General features: G+C 47.5%; 1 protein-coding gene across 6 annotated transcripts; it reads left to right on the top strand.

The window, feature by feature from the left end:
* Positions 1-1,348: 1,348 nt before the first annotated feature.
* SERPINB6 (serpin family B member 6) lies at positions 1,349-25,653 on the top strand. 6 transcript variants are annotated; one of them, XM_025381985.1, is made up of 7 exons: positions 1,349-1,879; positions 14,037-14,211; positions 17,700-17,846; positions 18,652-18,769; positions 20,497-20,639; positions 24,745-24,900; positions 25,116-25,653. In XM_025381985.1, exons 2-7 carry the CDS (start codon positions 14,047-14,049, stop codon positions 25,515-25,517), a joined length of 1,131 nt encoding a protein of 376 aa, XP_025237770.1. In that variant the 5' UTR covers positions 1,349-1,879; positions 14,037-14,046; the 3' UTR covers positions 25,518-25,653. The 6 variants fall into 6 exon arrangements, with proteins under 6 accessions (XP_025237770.1, XP_025237768.1, XP_025237769.1 ...); XM_025381983.1 differs by having other exon boundaries at positions 1,349-1,934; XM_025381984.1 differs by having other exon boundaries at positions 1,349-1,976.
* Positions 25,654-26,124: the final 471 nt, after the last annotated feature.

The raw sequence follows: 26,124 nt of genomic DNA, 5'->3' as shown, positions 1-26,124 counted from the left end.
TTTATTTGCACAGGTTTTTGGAGAACATGCAGTATTTGGTTACATGGCAAGTGTTTTTTTTTGTTTTCTGAGGTGGAGTCTTGCTCTGTTGCCCAGGCTGGAGTGCAGTGGCATGATCTCAGCTCACTACAACCAACCTCCGCCTGCTGGGTTCAAGCAATTCTCCTGCCTCAGTCTCCTCAGTAGCCGGGACTACAGGCATGTGCCACCATGCCTGACTAATTTTTTTGTATTTTTAGTAGAGATGAGGTTTCACCATGCTGGCCAGGCTGGTCTCGAACTCCTGACCTCGTCATCTGCCCACCTTGGCCTCCCAAAGTGCTGAGATTACAGGCATGAGCCACCGCACCCTGCCAAGTAAGTTCTTTAGTGGTGATTTGTGAGATTTTGGTGCATCTATCACCTTAGCAGTATACACTGAACTCAATTTGTAGACTTTTATCCCTCACTCCCTTCCCAGCCTTTTCCCCCAAGTCCCCGAAGTCCATTGTATCATTCTTATGCCTTTGCATCCTCATAGTTTAGCTCCCACTTATGAGTGAGAACATACAATTTTTGGTTTTCCATTCCTGAGTTACTTCACTTAGAACAATGGTCTCCAATCCCATTCAGGTTGCAAATGCCATTAATTCATTCCTTTTTACGGCTGAGTAGCATTCCATCGTATATGCACACCACAGTTTCTTTATCCACTCTTTGATTATGGGCATTTGGGTTGGTTTCATGTTTTTGCAGTTGCGAAGTGTGCTGCTAATATGTGTGTGCAAGTATCTTTTTCGTATATTGATTTATTTTCCTCTGGGTAGATATCCAGTAGTGGGATTGTTGGATCACATGGTAATTCTATTTTTAGTTATGGAAGGAATCTCCACACTATTTTCCACAGTGGTTTACATTTCCATCAGCAGTGTAGAGGTGTTCCCTTTTCACCGAATCCACACCAACATCTATTATTTTTTGAGTTTTTGCCTTTTGGTGATGGCCCCTCTTGCGGGAGTGAGGTGGTGTCACATTGTGGTTTTGAGTTGCATTCCCTAATCATTAGTGATGTGGAGCATTTTTTCATATGTGTGTTGGCCATTTGTATACACTCTTTTGAGAATTGTCTATTCATGCCAGCCCACTTTTTGATGGGATTGTTTCTTTCTTGCTAATTTGTTTGAGTTTCTTGTAGATTCTGGATATTACTGCTTTGTCGGATGTATAGATTGTGAAGATTTTCTCCCACTCTGTGTACTCTGCTTGACTATTCCTTTTGCCTTGCAAAAGCTCTTTAGTCTGCTTTTTTTTTTTTTTTTTCCTTTTTTGAGATGGACCAGGCTGCAGTGCAGTGGCACCATCTAGGCTCACTGCAACCTCTGCCTCCCGGGTTCAAGTGATTATCCTGCCTCAGCTTCCCCAGCAGCTGGGATTACAGGCACGCGCCACTACACTCGGCTAATTTTTGTATTTTTAGTAGAGACGGGGTTTTGCCATGTTGGCCAGGCTGGTCTGGAACTCCTGACCTCAAGTGATCCGCCCGCCTCGGCCTCCCAGAGTGTTGGGATTACTGGGGTGAGCCACCGCGCTGGCCCCTGGCTGGCTTCTTTGGCGCAAGCTGTTTTATCAGCAAAGTCTTTGTGAGTTGTATCTAGTCGGCTCATTTTTAAATGCGTGCTCTGCACTCCCCAGTGAATGGCCGTGTATCAGGAGCTGGCCCTTTTCTGGAACCAGGCCAGCATTCAGTCTCTGTAGAGGCACCATAAACACGCCGCTGGGGCCCTGAACTAGTCAAAGCCAAGGCCTCCGGGCAGCGTGGGGTTGACCCGCACGTCCCGCCCCGCCTCTCTCCCGGTGCTCCGGACCCGGGACTCCGCCCGCCTCCCCGCGGGTATTTGAGGTCTGGGGTGGCTCCGGCGTCTCTACCCGCCGTTCCACTCGCTCCCCGCCCTGGGGTAAGTGTCTGGCTTGGGGGCCGCTCGGACACGCTGGCTTGGGTTTGCCGCTCCCAAGTCGGGAAAGCCGGGGGCGCGAGCGTGTGTGGCGGGAGAGGGAGTGGGGCGGGGCAGAGGGCGGCGGGGCCGGGAACGCGCGTGGGTCAACGGCGCGCGGGGACGCGGGAGCCCCCAGAATGGGGCGTGGCCGCGCGGGGCTGTGACCCTCGCCGTCCCAGCAGGGCGGGAGCCCGGGCGAGCGTCCGGCTTGGGTTCCCTTCCGGAGCCTCGCAGCTGCGGAGGACGGCGACGCGGCCGGTGAGTCGTGCGTGGCCGCGAGCTCGGCCGGTGACGCCGCTGACGCGGGGACCCCGGGCGCACAGGCCCAGCGCCCACAGAAGAGGCGGCCGGCGCGGGATGGGGGCCGCGCAGAGCCTCCCGGGCCACAGGTGACCCCCGTGGGCCCCGCGGCCTCCGTGACCCCTCGCCCGCTCCGCGACCCGGAGGACGCGTGCTCAGTCTTGGGGCGCCGAGTGTCCGGAGCCCGGCGGGAGGCGGAGAGAGGCCGAGGGATCGGCGCCGAACGCTGCCATCCGGCCCCCTGCGTGTGTTCCCTGGACTGGCCGTGCTGGGCTTGGCCAATTCCGCAGCCCTTTCCAGGTCGCCCAGACCTGGGGAGACAGTCGTGTGGTCCAGCCCGGATCTCCTTACCGCTCTGTGTTTGAATTAAACTTCCTACAGGCAAACTATTACGAGCTTTGATGTCTTCAAGGCAAAGAGGAAACTTTAACCACAAATTGGCATTTAAGTTACTTTCTTCCTCCTTCTTTTTTTTTTTTTTTTTTTTTTTACCCAAAGTTTGGCTTTGGAAAACTGAGGTACAGAAAATTAATAATTAATGTTCACATGCTGTCCGAATACTCAGATGCGAGGGGGCACCTGAGTCCATTTTTTGGGCACTTTTGCTTTCTGGGATGCCCTTGTGCCTAATGACAGGGATACGCCCTGCAGCTGCCTGCATCCTTTCTGGTGTGGGTCAGGCCTGATGAGATGAGATCTGATGTGTTCAGTGACCTTCTAGTTAAGGTCCTGGGCCGGCCTTGTATTGCTGGGGCTGTTATGTGTGCTGGGATTAACACCAATGACTGCTGTTATCAGCATAGATGGCTTGTGTTCTCATTTCAGGACCGTATCTGAGTAATTGCATCCATTGTGATGTGGTGCCACCAAAGAGAAAAGTTCTTTGGTTATACTCGACTATGTAAACTAAGTATTTTAAGTTTAGGCCAATTCCAATGCGTTTCATTACAATTCAGCATGAAACAGTTAACACAGACCAGTAACAGTAGAGTGAAATTAGAATGAACAGAATCAACATTCTTTTCCATATATGTAATCATAAGGGCACCCAAGCAGATGTTGTCCTCATGGGAGACCACGCACCTTACATTTCCAGGCTTACTGCACTTGGGATTAGGCCAAGGCGTCCAAAAAAAGAAAATAATTTTTTTTTTTTTTTTTGCCAGGCTGGAGTGCAGTGGTGCGACCTTGGCTCACTGCAACCTCTGCCTCCTGGGCTCCAACCTGGTTAATTTTGTATTTTTAGTAGAGATGGGGTTTCACCATGCTGGCCAAGCTGGTCTCAAACTCCTGACCTCGTGATCTGCCTGCCTCAGCCTTCCAAAGTGCTGGGATTACAGATGTGAGTCACTGCGCCTGGCCTGAAAATAATGTTTAACTCCCATTTATATGTTAGACTGCTTAGATATATTAAACACACACACACAACACACACAACACATACACACACATGCACATACACACACAGAGACACATACACTGCACAAGGAAACAGAGGGACAAAGCAGGAAGTCCAAGTTTCCATTAAACCAATCTTTAAATGGTTAAATTTAGTAGGAAATAAAGGTATCCTTAATAGAAGTTGAGAAGCACAATTCAATAGTGACACCTAAAAAGTAATATTAAGACTTGATCAGTTGAATAAAATCAATTGTGAACATTGCTCAGTTACTGGTGATGCTACAGGGAAAAAAAAGTGATGCCAGGATAGATTTGTTAGGCTTGTTTAAAAAATACATAAAATTGTTCATTAATAAGACTTTAATATCCAGTTTTTTATGTCTGTGATTAAATATCATTTTTTATTTTTAAAAGGTATGGTTTTAAAATTTTGAAATGTAATGAATTTTGCATAAATATTTGTCTATGTACATATATACATGTGTATTCATATATTTATATGAAGGACACTTAGCTATCTTATTTACTGAAGCTAAAGGAGTAGGTCCTTAAAAAGCCATTGACAGGTCTTTAGTTTGCAATGTGACTGTGAAACAGGCATCCTTGTTACTCACACGTTTGCTGAAAGGATAAGAGAAAGCCCTCAATATAAAAGTCTCCCTAGATTGTTTACAATTTGTTGATATTTGGAGTATCTTGAGTGGTAAACTTTAAACTTGGATTTATTTTTCTTTCGTTTTAGGATTTGGATCTCTCCAATCTTTTTTATGATTAATTGTTCAATGTTTATGCATTATTGCAAAGTGATAATGAAAATGCTCAAACTCAGGGTTCTGCAGGCACTGTGGGGAGGCAGCGGGGTGACATGAGGGGATTACAGATCCAGTGGAAGCCCCCGACCCCCATCTGCTTCCACCCCATCTCCTTCCAGAACACCACCAGCAGCCAGACCAAAGAGTTCTCCCATGTGCTGGTTCCTGGACAGAAAAGCTACTGATCCCTTGAACACACTGCAGTGAAGCTCCCAGCTGACATGTCCTGTCCATGTAAACAGAGCTTCCAGCACTGTTTTGTGTTTTCTTCTTAACTGTGTACTGACATCCAAGGGTTGTTAGGAATGTTTGGAAAGTCTAGGTATGAAAGAGAGACCTAAATAAAATAAAGCAAACACCAGTCACCATATCAAAAAGACCCCAGAGATAGGCAGCACAGGGAACGGAAGACTCAATAAACTGTAATTGTGGTATCCAAAGAATTAGCATAGAAGGCAAAATGGAATAAAATGTCATGATGGAAAATGTAAGTGAGGGAATAAGGTCAGAACAGAACATTCATTTATATGATTTCTTTTTTTTTTTTCTTTTTAACCTTTGAAACCTATATTTGAGGTTCAGGATACATATGCAGGCTTGTTACATAGGTAAACTCATAGGGGTTTGGTGTGCAGGTTATTTCATCACCCAGGCACTAAGCCTAGTACCCAACAGTTATTTTTTCTGTCCCTCTCCCTCCTCCCATCCTTCACCCTCCACCCTCTGGTAGGCCCCAGTGTTTGTTGCTCCCCTCTTTGTGTCCACGTTCTCATCATTTAGCTTTCACTCATAAGTGAGAATATGCGGTATTTGGTTTTCTGTTCCCTGTGTTAGTTTGCTCAGGATAATGGCCTCCAGTTCCATCCATGTTTCTGCAAAACACATGATCTCGTTCTTTTTTATGGTTGCATAGTATTCCATGGTGTATATGTACCACAATTTCTTTATCTCATCTGCTATTCATGGGCATTTAGGTTGATTCATGTCTTTGCTATTGTGAACAGTGCTGCAGTGAACATTCGCATGCATCTATCTTTGTGGTAGAATGATTGCTCTTCCTCTGGTTGTATACTCAGTCATGGGATTGCTGGATTGAATGGTAGTCCTGTTTTTAGCTCTTTGAGGAGTCACCGCACTGCTTTCCCCAGTGGTTGAACTATTTTACACTCCCACCAGCAGTGCATAAGTGGTCTCTATTCTCCACAACCTTGCCAGTATCTCTTATTTTTTGACTTTTTAATAATAGCCATTCTGACTGGCATGAGATGGTATCTCACTGTGGTTTTGATTTGCATTTCTCTAATGATCAGTTGTATTGAGCCTTTTTTCTTATGCCTGTTGGCTGCATGAATGTCTCCTTTTGAAAAGTATCTGTTCATTCCCTTTGCCTACTTTTTAATGGAGTTGTTTCCTTGTAAATTTGTTTAAGTTCCTTATAGATGCTGGATATTTGACCTTGTCAGATGCATAGTTTGGGAATATTTTCTCCCGTTCTGTATGTTGGCTGTTTACTCTGTTGATAGTTTCTTCTGCTGTGCAGGACGGCTTAAGTTTAATTAGATCCTATTTGTCAATTTTTGCTTTTGTCGTGATTGCATTTGGCATCTTTGTCATGAAATCTTTGCCTGTTCCTATGTCCAGAATGGTATTGCTTAGATTGTCTTCCAGAGTTTTTATAGTTTTGGCTTTTACATTTAAGCCTTTAATCCATCTTGAGTTGATTTGTGTATATGGTGTATATAAGGAAGGGGTCCAGTTTCAATCTTCCAGAGCAGAACTTTCCAACTTGTGTGTGGGTGTTGTGCCCTGGGCAGGTTAACAGATCCCTCCAACTCGGGGAGTCTGGGTGGCTGGAGCTCTGCACCGGTCACCTCTGGGGTGAGTAGCCTGGCCTCAAAGTGACATACAAATATCATTTTCTGTGTGTGTCACAGCATGGAGAAAGGTGGGAAGTCCCAGATGAGATCAGTCTAAGAAATTTGTACTTGACAGAAAAAGAAAACAGAGAGCCAGTCTGGGGGAAATCAGCAAGTGCCTTATAATTTTTTCCCAAGCTAGGCTTGGTGGCTCATGCCTGTAATCCCAGCACTTTGGGAAGCCAAGGTGGGAAGATAGCTTGAGGTCAGGAGTTTGGGACCAGCCCTGGCCACCGAGCGAGACCCTGTCTCTACAAAAAATAAAAAATTAGCTGGGTATGGTGGTGGGCACCTGTAATATCTAGTCTTTGGACTAGAAAAATCTAAAATGGTTCGGTAAGACTTTGCTGTTGCTTTAAAGCGATAGTCCCCAAACTTTTTGGCACCAGGGACCAGATTGGTTTCATGGAAGACAATTTTTCCACTGATGACGTTGGGGATATGGTTTCAAGATGAAACTGTTCCACCTCAGATCATCAGGCATTCGATTCTCGTAAGACGCTTGCAACCTACATTGCTTCCGTGCACAGTTCGCAACAGGTTCACACTCCTATGAGACTCTGACGCTGCCACTGACCTAGCAGGAGGTGGAGCTCAGCCAGTAACGTTCGCTCAACCTGCTGCTCACCTCCTGCTGTGTGGCCCAGTTCCTAACAGACCACAGACGGACCTGTTGGGGACCCCTGCATATAAAGCAAGGATGTTTGGAGGGAAAGTAACTAAAGAGATTCCCACCAGCCAAGTTAGGACAATTAGAGCAAGAAGAAAACAAACATCAGCTAATTGAAATATATTATTTGTAAAAAGCCCAAGCTCATTAATAAGTTCAGATGAGGCAAGCAAGATGAGCTTTAGAAAGGCACAAAAGAATTTAGTAATGTTTGCACTATGTCTAGGATTGCTATGTAAAAAGTTTAGTTATTATAGCTTCCTGGGCTAACAAACACAGTAGTTGTAAACACCAACTTAAAGGCCTAAACATTCAACAAAAAGACCAAGTTATACCATACAACACTGGTCTATGCAACTCACATAGAGGTAACTCCATATTTCATTTTAAGGAAGGACATCAGGCTACAAGACACTGAAATCTGGTGTTTGGTTGAGGCCTTATAAAATCCCAGTGAAGGCAGGATTGGAGCTCAAAGCTGCCCTAACTAGTCAGATATGTTTGGCGTCAAAGAGTGCGTGCCCTGTGCTGAGAAACAGCTGTGATGTTCAAAGACCATGAACCAGGGAGCCCCACCTTGTTTTTACAGAAAGGGAAGGTCCCTTAGGATTTAACCCCATAAGATTAATTTTCCCCATAGGAAACTATTAAAATAAGCACTACTATTACCTTAGGAAAGGAATAGGAAAATATAACAAAGATAAAATAATTAAATCTGTGATATTAATGAATACCTTTTGCTAGACATAAGTACAGGTATAGAAATAAGTTTTGTAATCATTGTACTGTTTGAAGGTCTTAGGAGAAGCTAGCTTACTAGATTTATATGTCTTGATTTATTAGATTTGTAGAAGTTCAAAAGTTTACTAAGGTTTGTGCAATTTGTAAGTTTGCACAAAGCAGTAAAAAATTAGACATATTAAAATGTCATCAACACTTAAATAAGAAAAAAGAATTTCTTTGCCCTGTAAGCAATGTGCTGTGTTTGAGAAAAAAAATTAGTCTGACCAGGCTGCCAAACGATAAATGGGCCATGTGTTATAATAGGGAAACTTGTCCCCTGTCTATGAAAATTTCTCTTTGGCGTGAAAGTCGCCTGTGCTCAGCAGCATGGCGACAGACGGAGGGGGAGGAAAACGCAGCTGGTAGATTATTCCTTGTGTCAAAGCATAGGAAAAAATTACTGAAAGGGGTTGACTGACCTGTAGGACATTTGGGGAGAATCTGAAAATACATAGTACATAGGAAACTAAGGAAAGGGGGGAAGGCACTATTAATATAAGGCAAATCAGCATTACATGAAAAAGTAAATGGGTTCCCATCCCACCACCTGGCTTAGCATCAAATGCTATTTAATGATAATAAAGCAAACCTGTGGATAGGGACCGGACCCTCGGCCTGTAGATTAGGAAGGCAATAGATAATGTCTAGAATTTGACCAGGTGCCTGTAGTTCCAGCACTTTAGGAGGCTGATGCTAGAGGATTGCTTGAGGCCAGGAGTTTGAGGCTGCAGTGAGCCGTGGTCATGCAACTGCCTTCCAGCCTGGGCGACAGAGTGAGACCCCTACCCTAATAAAAATAAATAAATACATAAAATAAAACATGATAAAGTTATTAGGTCAAAGATAGTAGTATACACATGTTATGTAGAAATATGGTGGTAAACACCAGAAGAAAGAGCAAAGGGTTTGGAGGCGATTGCTTCTGGGGAGTTGGGAGGGCTGAGAAGGAGCTTGTTGTCTTTTATAACATCTCTTTTAACACTACCTGATTTTTAAACTGAATGTATATATAGTAATTTCATAAAAAGAAGAGTTAACCAACCCCCTCCATAAATTATATGCTATAGAAAATGTGAAAATCCAGAAAAATGTAAAAAACATAAAAATTACCTTTACTCAGAAACATTTGGTGTATAGTATTTCCCCCATTCTGTTTATAAATTATGTCTACACTTACCTTTTTCCCTAATTTACATGGATAAGGTTAAATTGTACGTATAGTTTTATATATTTGTTTATGTAATCTTGTATATTCCCATGTCATTACTGTGATTTTTATTATGAATATCCCTATTTATATCCCATAATGTTGTGCATAATGTTTTATTATGTACCAAACCTGTGAGTTTTACCTTCAGTGAAATTCCTAGAAGTGGAATTTTTAATTCAGATAGTATGAATGTTTTCATGACGTTTTCTTTTCTTCCTTCATTTTATTGTATTTTACTTTTATTTTTTACGTGATTCTAAATTATACTCAGGAAATACTGGTGTACCAATTTAAAGTATTGTTACTGATCATGGATTCTTAGATTCTCATGCAATGGAAATTGACCTGAGGCAGAGAAAGTGTCCTAGACAAGACTTTATTGGGCTTATGCTGGAGCAGGAGGGCAGCGGCACAAGGGCAAGAGTTCCCGGGCTGGCCCTGGGGACAGGTGTTCCTGGTGTTTCAGGGTGACATGAATAGTCATGAGGTGTGTCAGCAGCATTACACACGCTATTGGCAGGCACCGTGAAACATCATGTTAGCACAGATGTGTCATGATCAGGGCATGGCAGGTGAGCCCCTGAGGAGAGGATTTTAGTAACAGAGCAAGGCAAGAGGTCAGGATCGTCATTCTCCTGGGTAAGATTTGGGGTGGAACGTGGTTTATCTTGTTTCCTTCCCTGGTTTGCGTGGTCTCACGGTGGGCAGGTGTGACGGCATGGGGGATGTGTGGAAAATACGGGAGTGGTTATGGGCCAAGCCCTGTCCCTGCTGCCTCCGTTTTACTTGCATGGTGTGAGAAGGATTGCCTGTCTTTGTTAGTATTAGCATGAATTGTTTTTGTATTTGCAAGGTTCATGGTTTGAAAAGGCATCTTTAATTTACTCTCCACCATTGCTTTTTGGGAAGGCCGTGCACCATTGTGTTAAGAGAGTGAACTGCAGAGCCATGCAGTCCTGGCTTCCAGCCCTCATTCTGCCGTTGTAGCCATGGGTCCTCTGGAGACAAAATACTTAAAGATCTAAGGCCCAATTTCTTTGCTTATAAAACATAGGTGTTCTCAGCAGCCATCTCAAAAGGTAAGGGTCTTTCAGTGTGGACCTAGCACATAGTATACATCAAAAAAGTGGAATCTTTTTTTCTGAAGTTGAAACTTTTAAATATAATTATTAGCTATTGTCTTTCTTTTTTGGGGGTAGAATCGTTAATGTCCTTTGCACGTGTTTCTACTGGGGTCTGTTTTTCCAATTTTTTTGAACCCCAGTTTACTCCATTATTTTTCAGCTTTAAGAGTATTTTACTGATTCTGGCTGCTTTTCAGGTAGACCATCAAATCGTTTGCTAACTATGCTCATTTTGTCTCCTTTCTGACCATCTCCTTTCTCATTATGTTTCATGAGTTGTATTTGCCGTTGCCAGAACTATCTGAACAAAGTCACACAAGGATGGGATGACAGATATTTTTATCTTGTTCCTGTTTGGGGAATTAAGGGACTAATGTTTTACCATCAACTGTGCTGGTGGCTGCTGAAGTACGTAGTTCTGACGTTGTTAAGGAAGCGCTGGTAGTATCACTTGCTGTTTGATGGAAGGATATTTATCAGGAGTAGGGTGTTCAGTTATTTAATGATTAACATAGTTTCTGCTAAGAAAACTAAATCTCTAGGACATCCTTGATTTATTGTTTCTTTTTTGCTCAGCAATTTTTATGTAAGGCATAGATAGAATTTTATCTTTCATGGCTGTAAGCAGTGTTTTCAACTAAGAAATGGAATGTCATTACTGACCTCATTGTGGGCTTTGAAAATTGAGCTACATTTTTGCTCTTCTTTCTGCATTTGGTATTAACAATTATTGAATGTTAGAGATGGAAGGGAACCCAGATTATCTGGTATATGCTTTTCCTCATACAGAGAGGGAACTGATAGCAGAAGTCAAGTGATTTGCCCAGGGTACCAGAGCCAGGACTAGAGACCCTCCTGACTCGTGCCATCTCTGAATATCCTGGTTTGGTTTCTGCAGTTCAGTATTTCAAATTAAATCCCCTGACACAGTGAAACCCATGTGCGCTGACTTCTCTGCCCCAGATGGTGTAACCTGGGCTGGCCAGACAGGCTCCTCCCCAGTGGGCGTGTCTTCAGACAAGAGTGGCTTTGCCTTGTTGATACAGGTCAGTGCCTGAAACAGATTCTCAGGGGTATTGCCAGAGATGGAGTGTTTTATTATTTGCCTTTCTTAGGTGGACATTTCCATTTGAATTAAAAGTCCTTTAAGCTGGGCATGGTGCATGGCTGTAATCTCAGCACCTTGGGAGGCTGAGGCAGGAAGATCACTTGAGGCCAGGCGTTCGAGAGCAGCCTGGGCAAGATGGCAAGAACCTTGTCTCTACAAAAAAAAAAAAAAAAAAAAAAAGTGTTTAAGAGTCCTTCAGCATTTGAGGGGAAAATGTGTGCTGATGGTAGAATAGTCTTAGATGGGGTTGGGGGAGCATGTGGGACCTTTCCCTGGCCAGCTGACCTGGTACTTACCTCTGTCTTTTTTTTTTTTTGGTTCATGGAGGAGCCATCTCACCTGGCAGCCTCTCCACGTGGGCTGAGCCCTCCTGGGGACAAAGACAGAAGTCCATGTCCCCAGGCCAGGGAAGACCCCACGTGTCAGAGTGTTCACTGGCTTTGAGTCCTGAGACACAGACTTCACAGGCTGTGCTTCTTGCTTTGGGTCACCTTCTCTTTTCTTATTCTTAACCTAGAAGTTTCCCTGTTTTACCAATTGTTTCTCTTCAAGCTGATAAGCGGGCAGGTCTTGTGATCTAGAATCCGAAGAACCAAAAATAGGCCCAATTTTGCTTCAGTTCTGTGTAATGGCTACTTTTGTTTATATTGATGTTCTCAGGGCTCTGCGGAATCCTGGATTTATTTATGTATCATCAAAGACTCCCTTATATTCAGGAGAATTTTAGTAATATGTACATTCTATTGTCCTTTTATTAGACACTAGTAATCTTAAAATACGTTTGGAAAGGCTTGGCAAGCCAGGAGTGCCCAGTGCCTCAAGTATTCTCTGTAATGACTAAAGAAGAGTTTGAAAATAAACTATTTAAAGAAGCACAACAAACAAGCTGTATCAGGTGTATTAGTTATTGTCTTGGTTTCCCATGGCTGCTGTAACAAATGACCACGGATTCGTGGCTACACAGCATGTGTTTATTCTCTCAGAGTTCTGAGGTTGGAGGTTGGAAACAGGTTTCACGGGGCCAGGCTCCTCCAGAGGACCGTCCTTGCCTTTCCAGCTACTGCAGCTGCGGTCCTTGCACTCCTTGGCTTGAGGCCCCTTCATCTTCAAGGCCAGTGGAGGGGCCTTTTGCTTTATTCTTTGCATTGCTTTTTCCCGTGAGATCTCCCCCTGCCTCCCTCTTAGAAGGACACCTGTGGTTACATTTAGGGCCAACTGGACCACTCCAGGATAGTCTCCCGTCTCAAGAGCCTGAATTTAATCATGCCGCACAGTCCCTTTTGCCATGTAAGAGGGCATTCACAGGTCCCAGGGATTAGGACCCAGGTATCTTTGGGGCACTCGTTCAGCCAACCCCAGCTGTGAATGTAAAGGCATGCATGGTGGAGAACTGGTTAATTCAGCATCTCCTCACAGGGCCTTCAGTAGGCACCTCCTTCCCTCTCCCATGAGCTCCAGGAAATATCTGCTCCAGCTTCTCGCCTTCCTTGTTCTGTGGGTTCCCACTCACTGCTCAAGTGAGTCATTGGGACTGTCTTAGAATGCTGGCATTCTCCGAGTGGGACATATTCATTTGGTAAACATTTGAGAACTGTGTCAGAGCAGGCAGGCCCCGCATCCCTGTATTCCCGCGTCCCCTCCTCCCCAGCCTGACTGCCTGTGGGGTCCTTACCTGCCCCTGTCCTCTCACCTGATTCTGCAGATTCTTCTTGAGCAGTAGCCCAGACAGGGCGTTGGCGCTGTGTTTCAAGCCCAGCTACTTAGCTTCACTTCTGTCAACTTCACCTTCTCTCTAGTGCAGAAGGGCATTGAAGGTAGGTCTCTCTAAGGACTTACTGGGCTTTAACACGTTGTGATTCTGTGATTCCGACTTGCCTGAAGATACCCAGCTCCTCCGCCCCGACGATCCAGCTGTATTCCTGCTCTGGACCCTGCTGGGGCTGCCACACCCCCTGCACGGCGGGGCTAGAGAGACGTGTGCAGCCTGACCCTACCCCTGTGCCTGTCTCTGAAGGTGGAGATGGGCATGCCCCCATAGCCCGGGAGGCAAGGTGGTGCCCTGAGTGTGCTGTGAGTTCAGGAGCAGGAAGGCCTGGCTTGTGGCAGCAGGAGGTCCCCAAGCGTGGTCTAAGATTGGGGCTTTGCCACCTGCAGGGATTTCCTAGAAGGAGATCCAAGGGTCAGGAGGCATTTGAAAGGCTTTCACGCATCTTTGTGTGTGGCTTGATTTATCTTCTTTTATTTTAAGGCTCTTGTTACCCTGAAATGGGGTTCTCTCTCTCATTATAAACACATTTGGCCATCTTTTCTTGTGTAACTGTCAGTGAATTTATCATTTTGAATATTTTTCAAATTAAAACAGTACATTTAAGCCCACAAAACACACCAAAGAATACAAACGTAGAAGCCAAAGGCAATACCCTTCTGTAATTCCATCCCAAGAAAGTGACTCCGGGACAGGGTGCCTCCTCCCGCACTTTCTCCGTGTACGGGCAGCCGTGCAGGGAGGAGTCCTCACAAAACAGGGCCGCATTACACATAGAACTCTTGTTTTCCACACTTAACATTAGAAACACACACAATAATTTGGAGGGTCCTAAAAAGAAACACCCAGAGTTGTGTGTGTGTGTCTGTTTGCCCGCCGAACCACAGCGTCGGCGGTGACTATCAGTAAGGCGTGTGAGATGCAGTCCCATGGAAGCTGTGCTTATGTGATTCTGATTTTCAGTCTTGTTCCAGGTCTGCCATCATGGATGTTCTCGCAGAAGCAAATGGCACCTTTGCCTTAAACCTTTTGAAAACGCTGGGTAAAGACAACTCGAAGAATGTGTTTTTCTCACCCATGAGCATGTCCTGTGCCCTGGCCATGGTCTACATGGGGGCAAAGGGAAACACCGCTGCACAGATGGCCCAGGTACAGCTTCAGGGCAGCCGCGGGTGCTGTTCACTGTCAAGTGAGCTGCTCCTCCACATTCCAAATCGCAGAGGGATTGCTGGAGACGGATGACTGTGCAGTATCGCAGGGTGTGGATGGAGAGTGTGCAGGGAAGGGCTTGCCGCCCATGCTGGAGCACCGTGGGGACAATCCTCTGGCTGACCCATTGGGGTGGAGAGGGGGTGCCCGATTCAGGGGAATCAATGATTTCATCATCACATGGCTTAGCTTGTTCATGAGTTTGTAGATGGTTGTAAAGTCACAAGGTTCAGGTTGAGTCCTGTGATGATCTTTGGGTGCTGTCATCTGGTTTTTGGTTGTTAGGGGTCTTTATTTCTCATTTGCGTGTAAAGCCTTCTTAGAATGGCATTTGTCAGCTAACCATGTTTTCAGTAGTGTTCTGGTTATTTGAGGTTGTGTAACCAGCTCTCCCAGCTCAGCAGCTTTCCTGGTTGTTGAATCTGGGTGGATTGAGTGGTGCCTCTGCACCACTTGGCACTGGGTGGGTCCCTTGTGGGGCTACGTCAGCGGGGGCTCAGGAGGGTGCTGGGGCGTCTTCTCTGTGGCCTTCTCCACTGGGGCCTTCCACACGCTTCCTTCAGCAGGGTTGCCTGGGCTCCCGCGGGCCCGGCAGCTGGGTTCTGAGTGGAAGTGCTCCCAGAAGACAGGCTTGAGACAAGGGCCTATCAAGCCTCCACGTGTGTCCTGCTTGCCAAGGCCCCAGTGCCAAAGGCAGGCGCATCTCTGCGTCTGAGGGCTGAGCGAGGGTGTGCACACCAGAGACGTGGCTGGTTGGGGCCACCCATGACTGCTGTGGTCTGCCCTCTGGACCTGGTGGTTCCCTGGGAGTCTGAGATCCAGGTGTGGGCAGGGTTGGTTTCTCCTGCAGGCGCTCTCCTCAGCTTGTAGACACTGTTTTCTCCCTGTGTCCTCACGTCCTCATCTCCTCTTTTTATAAGGACATGAGTCCTATTGGATTAAAGCCCAGCCTAATGGCCTTGTTACCTCAATCCCCCCCTGTAAAGACCCTCTGCAAATGCAGTTCCATTCTGAGACACTGGAGTTGGGACCTCAGTGTGTAAATTTGGGGGGACACATGCAGCCCATCACAGTAGGTGTGGGAGGCTTGTGGCCATCACTGCACTGTGGCAATTCCCAAGCCCAGCCGGGCACGTATTGTCCACCCCTCAGCCCTGGCTGCAGGGCGTTCCTTGATGAGCCTTGATGAGCCTTCACTGCAGCTTCCGGGAATTGTCCCTTGTCCGCTGCTGCCCTGGCCATGCTCTGCCCTCTGTGTCCTGCTGTCGCTCTTGGCAGCTCCTTTCCTGTTCTGTAAGAAATGGCCCGTGCTTGCTGCACTCCCAGCCTACCTCCCACCTGTAGAACGTGGGCACCCAGAGGCCTCCCTGCACTTTGAGCCATCTCTCCCTTTTAGTCCAAGCTGTTACAAGTGCTTGAAAACCACTGTGGGATTTCTATCAACTTAGAATTCTGCTTCCCTGGACAAAAGACCCCTCCGCCCCGCACCCCCATCCTGAGTGCTCTGTGTTGGGTTGGGAGTCAGGGTGCCACGGGAGAGCCTGCCAGAGGGTCTGTAAGATGCTGCCTGAATCTTCTAAGGTTTAACGGAGTGGATTTGGACCTCACCCTTGAGGCCAGTGTCTGGGATTTGATCTTTGCCCTGAGGCCATCTCTTTTAGAATCTTTTGCCAGCTGGAGAGGCTGGGAAGAAGAAACATTTTTATTCTCCACCTAGCACATCCTGGATTGGAAATAGTTCCTTTAATTAAATTCTGCTTGAAAATGGAACAGTTCCTTCTTTTCATCTTTCTCTTCCCATGTGTTATCCTAGGCAGCAAAAAGAAGCCAGGTTCATCCTGGACCCCTTAGCCAGATGCTGGAGTTCACAGGGAAGACACCCCATCTTCCCTGTCACTGCGGGTGACCTTCTTTCCACTTCTCCAGCTGGTACACACACGGCCCCCTTTCTCTAGCCCCCAGGAGTCATTTCGTCCTGTCCGTCAGGGTCTGGCTGGTCCAAGGCCAGGGCCACATGTTTTAGGTTTTGGTCATGGCAGAATTCCACTTCGGGATGGCTGCATGTGCCACCTGTTGCCACAAAACAAATCACCCCGAACTTAGTGGCTGGAAATAACAATGATTGATTATTTCTCAGATTCTGTGGCCTGAGTGGGCAGGACTGCTCCCAGGAAGCAGTGTGGGTCACTCTTGCAGCTGTTTCAGTGGACACCTGGCCTGGAAGGTTCAAGAAGGCCTCTCTCACCCCTGAGACCTCAATTCTTTTTTTTTTCGAGACAGAGTTTTGCTCTTGTTGCCCAGGCCGGAGCGCAATGGTGTGATCTCGGCTCACTGCAACCTCTGTCTCCTGGGTTCAAGCGATTCTCCTGCCTCAACCTCCCGAGTAGCTGGGATTGCAGGCATGCACCACCACGCCAGGCTAATTTTGTATTTTTAGTAGAGATGGGGTTTCTCCATGTTGGTCAGGCTGGTCTCAAATTCCCGACCTCAGGTGATCCGCCGGCCTCGGCCTCCCAAAGTGCTGGAATTGCAGGTATGAGCCACCGCGCCTGGCTGGAGGCCTTGATTCTTCAAACAACTCTCCCCACAGGTGGTGGCACTTTCTCCAGGGCTTTCCATGTGGCCTTTGGCAGGATAGCTTGGACTTCCTTCTTTCATGGTGGCCAGGGTACAAGAGAGTGAACATGGCAGCTGCCAGGCCTTTTAAACAGGGCCTAGGCCTGGAACAGCATCACTTCTACTGAATTCTACCTACTGTATCATTAGTCAGAGCCAGTGCAGGGCCATTCCAGACCCACGGGCAGGAGGGAGCCTGCCCCTTCTGACGTCAGGAGCGGCCTGCGTTTGCATAGATGGGAGGTCTGGTTGGCACCCTTGTTTGCCACCAGACTCCAAGTACTGAGTATCAGGAGACTGGGTTTGTGGAGGGCATTGCAGCTCATGCCAGCACTGACAGGGTACAGGGAGGGGCTTTCAAGACCCTTCTTGCCTTTAATCTGATGGATCCTTTTTTTTTTTTTTTTGAGAGGGAGTCTCACTCTGTCGCCAGGCTGGAGTGCAGTGGCAGGATCTCAGCTCACTGCAACCTCTGCCTCCTGGGTTCAAGTGATTCTCCTTCCTTAGCTTCCTGAGTAGCTGGGATTACAGGCATGCACCACCAGGCCCGGCTCATTTTTGTATATTTAGTAGAGATGGGGTTTCGCCTTGTTGGCCAGGCTGGTCTCAAACTCCTGACCTCAGGTGATCCGCCCACCTTGGCCTCCCAAAGTGCTGGGATTATAGGTGTGAGCCACCGTGCCTGGCCTTGGATGGATCTTTTAAGCAGTAGTAAGGGTCTGGATGGTTGTTAGGCTGATTTTGGGGTTGCCTCATTTCCTGAAGTCAGAGCACACAGGAATGATGTGTTTTCATTCTGGTTTTGATTTCAGGTACTTTCTTTCAATAAAAGTGGCGGTGGTGGAGACATCCATCAGGGCTTCCAGTCTCTTCTCACCGAAGTGAACAAGACTGGCACGCAGTACTTGCTTAGGACGGCCAACAGGCTCTTTGGGGAAAAGTCTTGTGATTTCCTCTCAGTAAGTCATACTTGCTGTTATTCACTAAAGAAAGAAAGGTGGCCAGGTGGTGGGGGCTGGGGTCCAGCAGGACGTGTGTGGCTCTAAATGCCACTATGCCATACGTAGGCTTTTGTAATTTGTTTCTTTTCACCTGCCAATATGTTTTAAATTCTCTGCATTTCAATAAGGTGGGTCTACTTCATGCTTTTGAACTGTCTTGTCAGCATCTTGTCAGACGGCTCCTTGATGCATGGCTGCTCCCTTAAAGGATCCAGCAGTTGGTGAAGTTTGTTTGATATTCAGAGACTGATTCAACTTAGGTTTTTTTTGTTTTTTTTTTTCTGAGTCAGAGTTTCGCTGTGTTGCGCAGGCTGGAGCGCGGTGGAATGATCTCAGCTTACTGCAACCTCCGCCTCCTGGGTTCAAGTGATTCTCCTGCCTCAGCCTCCCGAGTAGCTGGGATTACAGGTGCCCACCACCATACACGGCTAATTTTTGTATTTTTAGTAGAGACAGGCTTTTGCCATGTTGGCCAGGCTGATCTCGAACTCCTGAGCTCACATGATCCACCCACCTCGGCCTCCCAGAGTGCTGGGATTACAGGTGTGGGCCACGGTACCTGACCTTGACTTCATTTTTAAGGTAGGATTAAATATAGCTAAAGCTAGGAAGTTGTATTTCAGGTTAAGTCCTCATATTTATTTGTAAATTATGTATGTCAATCATAAAATTATAGGTTTTCTGATTTGGTGCAATGAAGAAGGAGGCCGTTGGTGTTCATCATTTTTGTAGCCAGGCAGTTACGTCACTCTGTCTATCCTAGTCTTTTAGAGATTCCTGCCAAAAATTCTACCAAGCAGAGATGGAGGAGCTTGACTTCATCAGCGCCGTAGAGAAGTCCAGAAAACACATCAACTCCTGGGTAGCAGAAAAGACAGCAGGTGACAGTGTATTGCTTTCTACTCGCAACAGCATCTGAACCCATTTTATTGTCAGTTCCTTCACAAGACTTCACAATCTTCACAAGATTCTAAACAGGAATGATTTTGTTTTTCTCTGAATAACTGCAAACTTAAAAAATCTGCTTCTGAAATCAGTTGCCATTATTTGACATTTTGGAAATGCTCAATGTGTGCTGTTGTCTCTGGCTTCTCCCTGCGTCCTCAGCGTACCCGTGATGTCTTTCAGTATTTGGTACACCTCTTCTGGACCAATCCACATTTTAATTTTGAGGAGGGGGTTCATGTTAATATAGTTTTCCCTTTTTTTTTTTTTTTTTTTTTTTTTTGAGACGGAGTCTCGCTCTGTCGCCCAGGCTGGAGTGCAGTGGCCGGATCTCAGCTCACTGCAAGCTCCGCCTCCTGGGTTCACGCCATTCTCCCGCCTCAGCCTCCCGAGTAGCTGGGACCACAGGCGCCCGCCACCTCGCCCGGCTAATTTTTTGTATTTTTTAGTAGAGACGGGGTTTCACCGTATTAGCCAGCATGGTCTCGATCTCCTGACCTCGTGATCCGCCCATCTCGGCCTCCCAAAGTGCTGGGATTACAGGCTTGAGCCACCGCGCCTGGCCAGTTTTCCCTTTCATAAGTAACATAAAAGATTCAGTATGGATCTCAAGCTGCCTCCCTCTTGGGTAGTACGGTCTACAGTTTTCATGCATTGCTGTGGGACACCGGGTCATGCCCTGGTCTATCAACGGTTCTTAATTTAAACTTTTTTTTTTTTTTTTTTTTTTTTAGAGACAGGGTCTCCCTCTGTCACCCAGGCTGGAATGCAGTGCCACAATCACAGCTCACTGCAGCCTCAATTCTTTTTCTTTTTTTTTTCTTTGAGATGGAGTTTTGCTCTTACTGCCCAGGCTGGAGTGCAATGGGGTGATCTCAGCTCACTGCAACCTCTGCCTCCCAGGTTCAAGCGATTCTCCTGTCTCAGCCTCCCAAGTAGCTGGGATCACAGGCGTGTGCCATCATGCCCAGCTAATTTTTGTATTTTTAGTAGAGATGGGGTTTCACCATGTTGGCCAGGATGATCTCAATCTCTTCACCTCGTTATCCGCCTGCCTCGGCCTCCCGAAGTGCTGGGATTACAGCCTCAATTCTTGGGCTCAAGTGGTCCTCCTGCTTCAGTCTCCCAAGTCATTGGGACTACAGGTAGCACTACCATGCCCAGCTAATTTTAGTAATATTTTTTTAAAGAGATGAGGCCTCACTATGTTGTCCAGGCTGGTCTCAAACTCCTGGCCTCAAGTGATCCTCACACCTCAGCCTCCCAAAGTGCTGGAATTATAGGTGTGAGCCACTGTGCCTGGCCTAACCTGTTCTTTAAGCTTATAAAGAACATCTTTTAACTGCCCACCTTTTTGACAATCCCTTAACTTCCTGTCTTTAAGTCATAGGCACCCACGACTGCTTCCTATCTCATGTGTTATGAACTCATCCTGCATAATTAACATGTATCTGTTCACTTTGTGTGTTTTATTCAAATGGTGATGTTTTTCTTATCAGAAGTTTTTGTTGCTTTGCTTTCAGGACACGCATCCCTTTATATTTGGAGTACAGTGGAACTCTCTATCCGTGCACTTGACTGCTGAAGAGGGCCTCAGCCGATTCCCGGTGTGTCGGGATCAGCAGCCGCTCCTGTCTAACGCGGTCTTTAATTCTCTGCTCAGGTAAAATTGCGGAGTTGCTGTCTCCGGGCTCAGTGGATCCACTGACGAGGCTGGTTCTGGTGAATGCCGTCTATTTCAAAGGAAACTGGAATGAACAGTTTGACAAGGAGAACACCGAGGAGAGGCGGTTTAAAGTCAGCAAGGCGAGTAAGGTGCCGTGACGGGTGATGGGGGCGGCTCCCGGAGCAGCGCCTGTGTTCACACGAGCGTCCCGGACTCGGGGCCCGCCTGCCGAGGGCCTCCACGGGACCCTTCCGCCCCTGCCCCTGCCCTCCTGTTTGCCATCCATCGGGTGGCCGCTGTCCCTGGGCTCCTGGCATCCGCCCTGCCACCTACAGGGCAAGTCTGAAGCTGCAGCCCTCAGGCTCCATCAAGGTCTTCAAGCTCAGACTCCAGATACGGTGTGCCGTCTTCTAGCGGACATTTCCCCCGGTCTCTAGCGTCATTCTCACCCGGACCTACACGCTCCTTTCTCTCCGGCCGCGTCCCGGGAAGCCCCGGGCCAGCCCTCCCGCCGCGCTGCACACGGCTCCTCCGCGCCGCTACCGCGCCTCCTGCTGGCCGCCGTGCCGCACTGCAGGGGCGGAACCACTCTCCCTGCTGAATTGAGGCTGAGCAGGGAGGAGTCTGACAAGTGCCAGACACGTTGCTGGTGCCTAGTAAATGCCGAACCAATGAGTGATATTCAGTCCTCTCTTGATAGTAAGGATAAGTACAGATTTTTGTTTTAAAACAACCAAACCAAACATGTAGATAGACACGGAGATTAACCACCTCCAGCTTGGAAGATGTCATTTGCTGATGGCCCTTTATCTTCCTCTCACTGAATCCACTTTATTGTCTCTCGTTTTGTTTATCTTTCACTATAGAAAATTTTGAACATAGACAGAGTAGACAGAATAGATTAATTACAGTGTATTCTTGATCATTGACCATAGTTAGGTCTTCCAGACTAACTTGAACTTGAGCCTTCAGTTTCTCAAGAAATTTATTTTCATTGTCTATTCTCCTCGCAATTTAGAAAGAATTATTTTCTTTCAAACTTTTGTTCTGAAATGAACTGTCCTGTTTTTCCCTGGCAAAATTATTTCTCTCTTTAATCATTAACAAGATGTACAAGGGCTTTGTTTGACTATAGGTAACAGAAACCACAGTTCACCATGGTTTAGTTCCTAGGAGCTAATCCCCCCTACCAGGAGGTCTGGAGGCAGGTGAGACCTGGGCTGGTCTGGCACCAGCTGATGATCCCAGGGAGCCGGCTCCGCCATCCTCAGCATGTGGTCGTCTTCCTCATGGTCACAAGATGGCTCAACTGGCTTCAGCAGTCCAGGTGGCAGGGAGGGGGAGGAGCAAGGGGAGGAGAGCCTAAACCTTCGCCTTGGTGGTTCTGCCTTTCAGAAAGGGAAAGCTTCTTTCTATATGGTGTAGGCTGGAGCTGTAGGTCCCGTGGGTTTGGGGAGATGTGGAATCCTGCCGGGCTTTCTGAGCTCTGCAGTGAAGAAGGATGAAGAAGGGGCTGCAGTATTGAGTGTCCCTCCAAGGGAACAGATTTTGAGTTGACACAGATTCTTAATTTCATTTACTTCTATATAAAATGGAACTTGTCTACATAATTGTGTATTTAGTGAATCATTCAGTCACTAAGGTTAGATCTTTTTATATTACAAGATTGGAGGCTTTGGACCCTGAAGCGGTGCAGGGAGGAATTACTGAAGGCAGGGGTCAGCAAACTCCAGCCTACGGCAAAGCCAGGCCACCACCTGTTTTTTTTAAAGTTTATTGAAACACAGCCATGCTTATTTTTTTATTTTTATTTTTGTTATTATTTTTTTACTTTTATTTTTCCAAGACAGAGTTTCTGTTTTGTTGCCCTGGCTGGAGTGCAGTGGTGTGATCTCAGATCACTGCAGCCTCCGCTCCCAGATTCTCCTGCCACAGCCTCTTGAGTACTGGGATTACAGGTGTGCGCCACCACGCACGGCTAATTTTTGCATTTTTAGTAGAGATGGGGTTTCATCATGTTGGTCAGGTTGGTCTCGAACTCCTGACCTCAGGGGATCCACCCGCACCGGCCTCCAAAAGTGCTGGGATTAGGCGTGAGCCACCGTGCCTGGCCCTTGCTTATTTACTTGCTTATTTCATCCTGTAACAGCAGTTGACTCATTGTCACAGAGACGGTATATGTAGCCACAAACCAGAAAATAGTTCCTGTCTGGTCAGTTATGGGAAAAACATGCCTACTGCTGGCCAAGGAAACGAGTGGGGCCACGAGGCCCAGAAGACTGCTGTAGCCAAAGGCTAAGGGCCAGCCCAGGTGAGCCTCTACCACGTGAAAGCAGAAAGCTGCCACTGCAGTGTATTTTGATTGTTCCATTTAACACAGAAGAATGTGCCACACCAGAGACTGGGAACCATACAGCATCTTTGACTGTGCCTGTTGCAGGGTATTTACTCAACTCACAGGAGCAGCTTGGAGTCAGGAAATGCGGAGGATTGGTGGATGGGGTGTGGTTCCTGGCCTCTGGCCTTTCTCATTGGCTGGCTGGGGTTGGTGACCAGTGCAGTTTTTTCTGGTGAGATGTGTAAATGTTGCCTGGCCTTTTCAGCATCCCAGCTCATTAATTCATTTATGCATTTATCATTTATTCAGCAGAGGTTGACTGAGTGCCTTATTTTTATTTATTTATTTTTTTTTGAGATGGACTCTCGTTCTGTCTCCCAGGCTGGAGTGCAGTGGTGCAATCTTGGGTCACTGCAACTTCTGCCTCCCAGGTTCAAGTGATTCTCCTACCTCAGCCTCCCGAGTAGCTGGGATTACAGGAGTGCACCAACACACCCAGCTAATTTTTGTATTTTTAGTAGAGATGGGGTTTCACCATGTTGGCCAGGCTGGTCTCGAACTCCTGACCTTAGGTGATCCGTCTGCCTTGGCCTCCCAAAGTGGTGGGATTACAGGCATGAACCACCGTGCCCAACCTGACTGAGTGTCTTCTGTGTATCAGGCATAGTGCTAGGTATTTTTCAGCCATGCACAAAACCAGCAAAGCATGCTTGCCCTGGTGAAGCTCATGCTTTCTTGGGGGAGAGACAGCAAGCATAAATAAGAAGTAGGAGTGTATTAGACAGTGGTAAATACTACAGAGATATACCAAGGGAGGGGATAGGAAGCTGTTTTTGGGGTGGGGGTGTAGTGTCAGGTAAGATGATCAAGGACGGCTTCTCTGCCAAGGTGATTTTTGAACAAAGACCATAAAGAGGCAGAAGTTCACTCTCCAGGTATTGGAGGACAAGCTTGCTGCGTAGAGATGAGATGAACCGGGTTTGCTGTCAGTGCAGTGAGGAGGCCTCTGCGACTGTAGCAGATAAACACAGGGAGAGGAAACTAGGTTTAGCTCCTAGAAGCTAAACCATGGTGACCTGGGGTTTCTGTTACCTGTAGTCAAACAAAGCCCTCGTACATCTTGTTAGTGATTAAAGAGAGATGAGCTATCACAATTCCAGGTCGTTTTAGGGACTTTCAGCTCCTGCTCTGGGTAAACGGGGAGCCAGGGAAGAGTGTCCTGCCAAAGAACCATGTGATCTGACTCAGGTTCTACCCGGTCCCTCTGGCCGCTGTGCCGGGAACGGTCACAATCATATTATCACAATATTCCAGGGCTAGGCTGGCAGCAGCAGAGGCAGAAGGAACAGGTCAGATTTTGGTTATGTTTTCGAGGTAGAGCCAATATAATTTACCAGTGAGTCAGACACAGGGTGCGAGAGAAAGACAGGAGTCAGGGCACTCGAGGGCTTTTGACCACTGGACGGTGACGCTGCCCTCAGCTGAGATGGGCAGAGCTGTAGTAGACAGAGCTGACCTGAAGGATCTATGGAGCGCCACATTACAGGTGGCATCGGGAGTTTCTTTTATGTCCAAACGTAGGTGTCAGGTGGGCAGTAAAATGCTGGAGTCCCAAGGACAGGGCAGAGACCCAGGCTGGAGGTAAATTTGGTGTGATATTGTGTTTAAAGTCATGAGGCTGAGTGAGGTCAATGAGAGGAAAGACATGTCGGGTTTGGGCCCCAGGCACGCCGGTTTCTGGAGGCTGCGGTGATGAAGATGGCAGAGAAGGTGCTGCCGTGCGTTCTGGAAGCTGGGGAGAAACCGAGCTGCATTTCTCCCTGCAGAGAGTGGCCGGCTCCGACAGATTTGTCCCATGTGTCAGTGGGGTCTTGTTTCAACTTAATGTTTGTCTGTTTTCTTTGTAGAATGAGGAGAAACCTGTGCAAATGATGTTTATGCAGTCTACTTTTAAGAAGACCTATATAGGAGAAATATTTACCCAAATCTTGGTGCTTCCGTATGTTGGCAAGGAGCTGAATATGATCATCATGCTTCCGGACGAGACCACCGACTTGAGAACGGTAACAGCTAAGCTGTGAGAGAGGCGTGCTAGCGAGGGAGCCGCTCGCGGGTGTCTGCCGTGGCTGCTTTCCCCACTTCGCGGTCAGCCATTTAACACCAGACCGCTGCTGACCATAGCCCCGCTGCCACCGGGGTCCGGCATCCGCAGCACAGCACAGGGCCCTGGTGGGCAGCAGCACCCTAGGTCTTAAAGTCTTCAACTGTCTCCCTCTAGGTGGAGAAAGAACTCACTTACGAGAAGTTCGTGGAATGGACGAGGCTGGACATGATGGATGAAGAGAAAGTGGAGGTGTCCCTCCCTCGGTTTAAACTGGAGGAAAGCTATGACATGGAGAGTGTCCTGTGCAGCCTGGGCATGACCGACGCCTTCGAGCTGGGCAAGGCAGACTTCTCTGGAATGTCCAAGGCAGACCTGTGTCTGTCCAAGGTCGTGCACAAGTCCTTTGTGGAGGTCAACGAGGAAGGCACGGAGGCCGCAGCCGCCACAGCTGCCATCATGATGATGCGGTGCGCCAGATTCGTCCCCCGCTTCTGCGCCGACCACCCCTTCCTTTTCTTCATCCAGCACAGCAAGACCAACGGGATTCTCTTCTGCGGCCGCTTTTCCTCTCCCTGAGGACAGGGCGGTCTCTGTGTGCAGCCCCTCTCCTTTCTGTCCCCTACACTCCACAGTGTGCCTGCAACCCAAGTGGCCTTATCCGTGCCGTGGTGGCAGTTCAGAAATAAAGGGCCCAATGGTGGGATGCCGCATTTACTCTGTGTGTTTGTGTGCCCGCGTGGGAGATGTTTCCTAGGATCTGAAATGGCTGCTCTGGGTCCGGGTCACGTTAGGGGGGACAATGACCACTTAGCTCACCCCTGCCTGGGGAAGGTGTTGCCCACCCCCCACAGCCATGGGGACCCCATGACTTCACTGTGGGCAGGCAGCTGCCCTTGAGGGCGGTGGTGCGACTTTTCCTGGGCTCAGGAAGATAAATGGTGCTTCTCTGTCTCCTCTACTCAGTAGTGGAGTCTCATCCCACTTCTAGGGAGAGAATGGGGTGAAATGGGGTGCTGCAAGGAGGTGCGGGGAGCTCAGTTCCAAAACTGCCACAAGCTCTCCGGAAGCCTGCACGGAGGGTGGAGGAGCAGGTGAGCCAGACGAGGGTGACAGCAGTCCCCTGCCCTGTGGGTGTTTCTGCTTTCCTGGGGACTGCTGGGTCACATGCCTATTCACACACACA

Source organism: Theropithecus gelada, chromosome 4 (genome assembly GCF_003255815.1).
Source record: "Theropithecus gelada isolate Dixy chromosome 4, Tgel_1.0, whole genome shotgun sequence".
In the NCBI taxonomy this organism is placed as follows: domain Eukaryota; kingdom Metazoa; phylum Chordata; class Mammalia; order Primates; family Cercopithecidae; genus Theropithecus; species Theropithecus gelada.
This window is presented reverse-complemented; position numbering and strand designations above follow the sequence as displayed.

Coding starts and splice junctions, on each gene's coding strand:
- SERPINB6 (XM_025381981.1), top strand. CDS start 2,675: ATGTCTTCAAGGCAAAGAGGAAACTTTAACCACAAATTGGCATTTAA. Junction 2,722..14,036: donor AACCACAAATTGGCATTTAA/GTTACTTTCTTC, acceptor GTCTTGTTCCAG/GTCTGCCATCATGGATGTTC. Junction 20,640..24,744: donor GGCGGTTTAAAGTCAGCAAG/GCGAGTAAGGTG, acceptor TTTTCTTTGTAG/AATGAGGAGAAACCTGTGCA.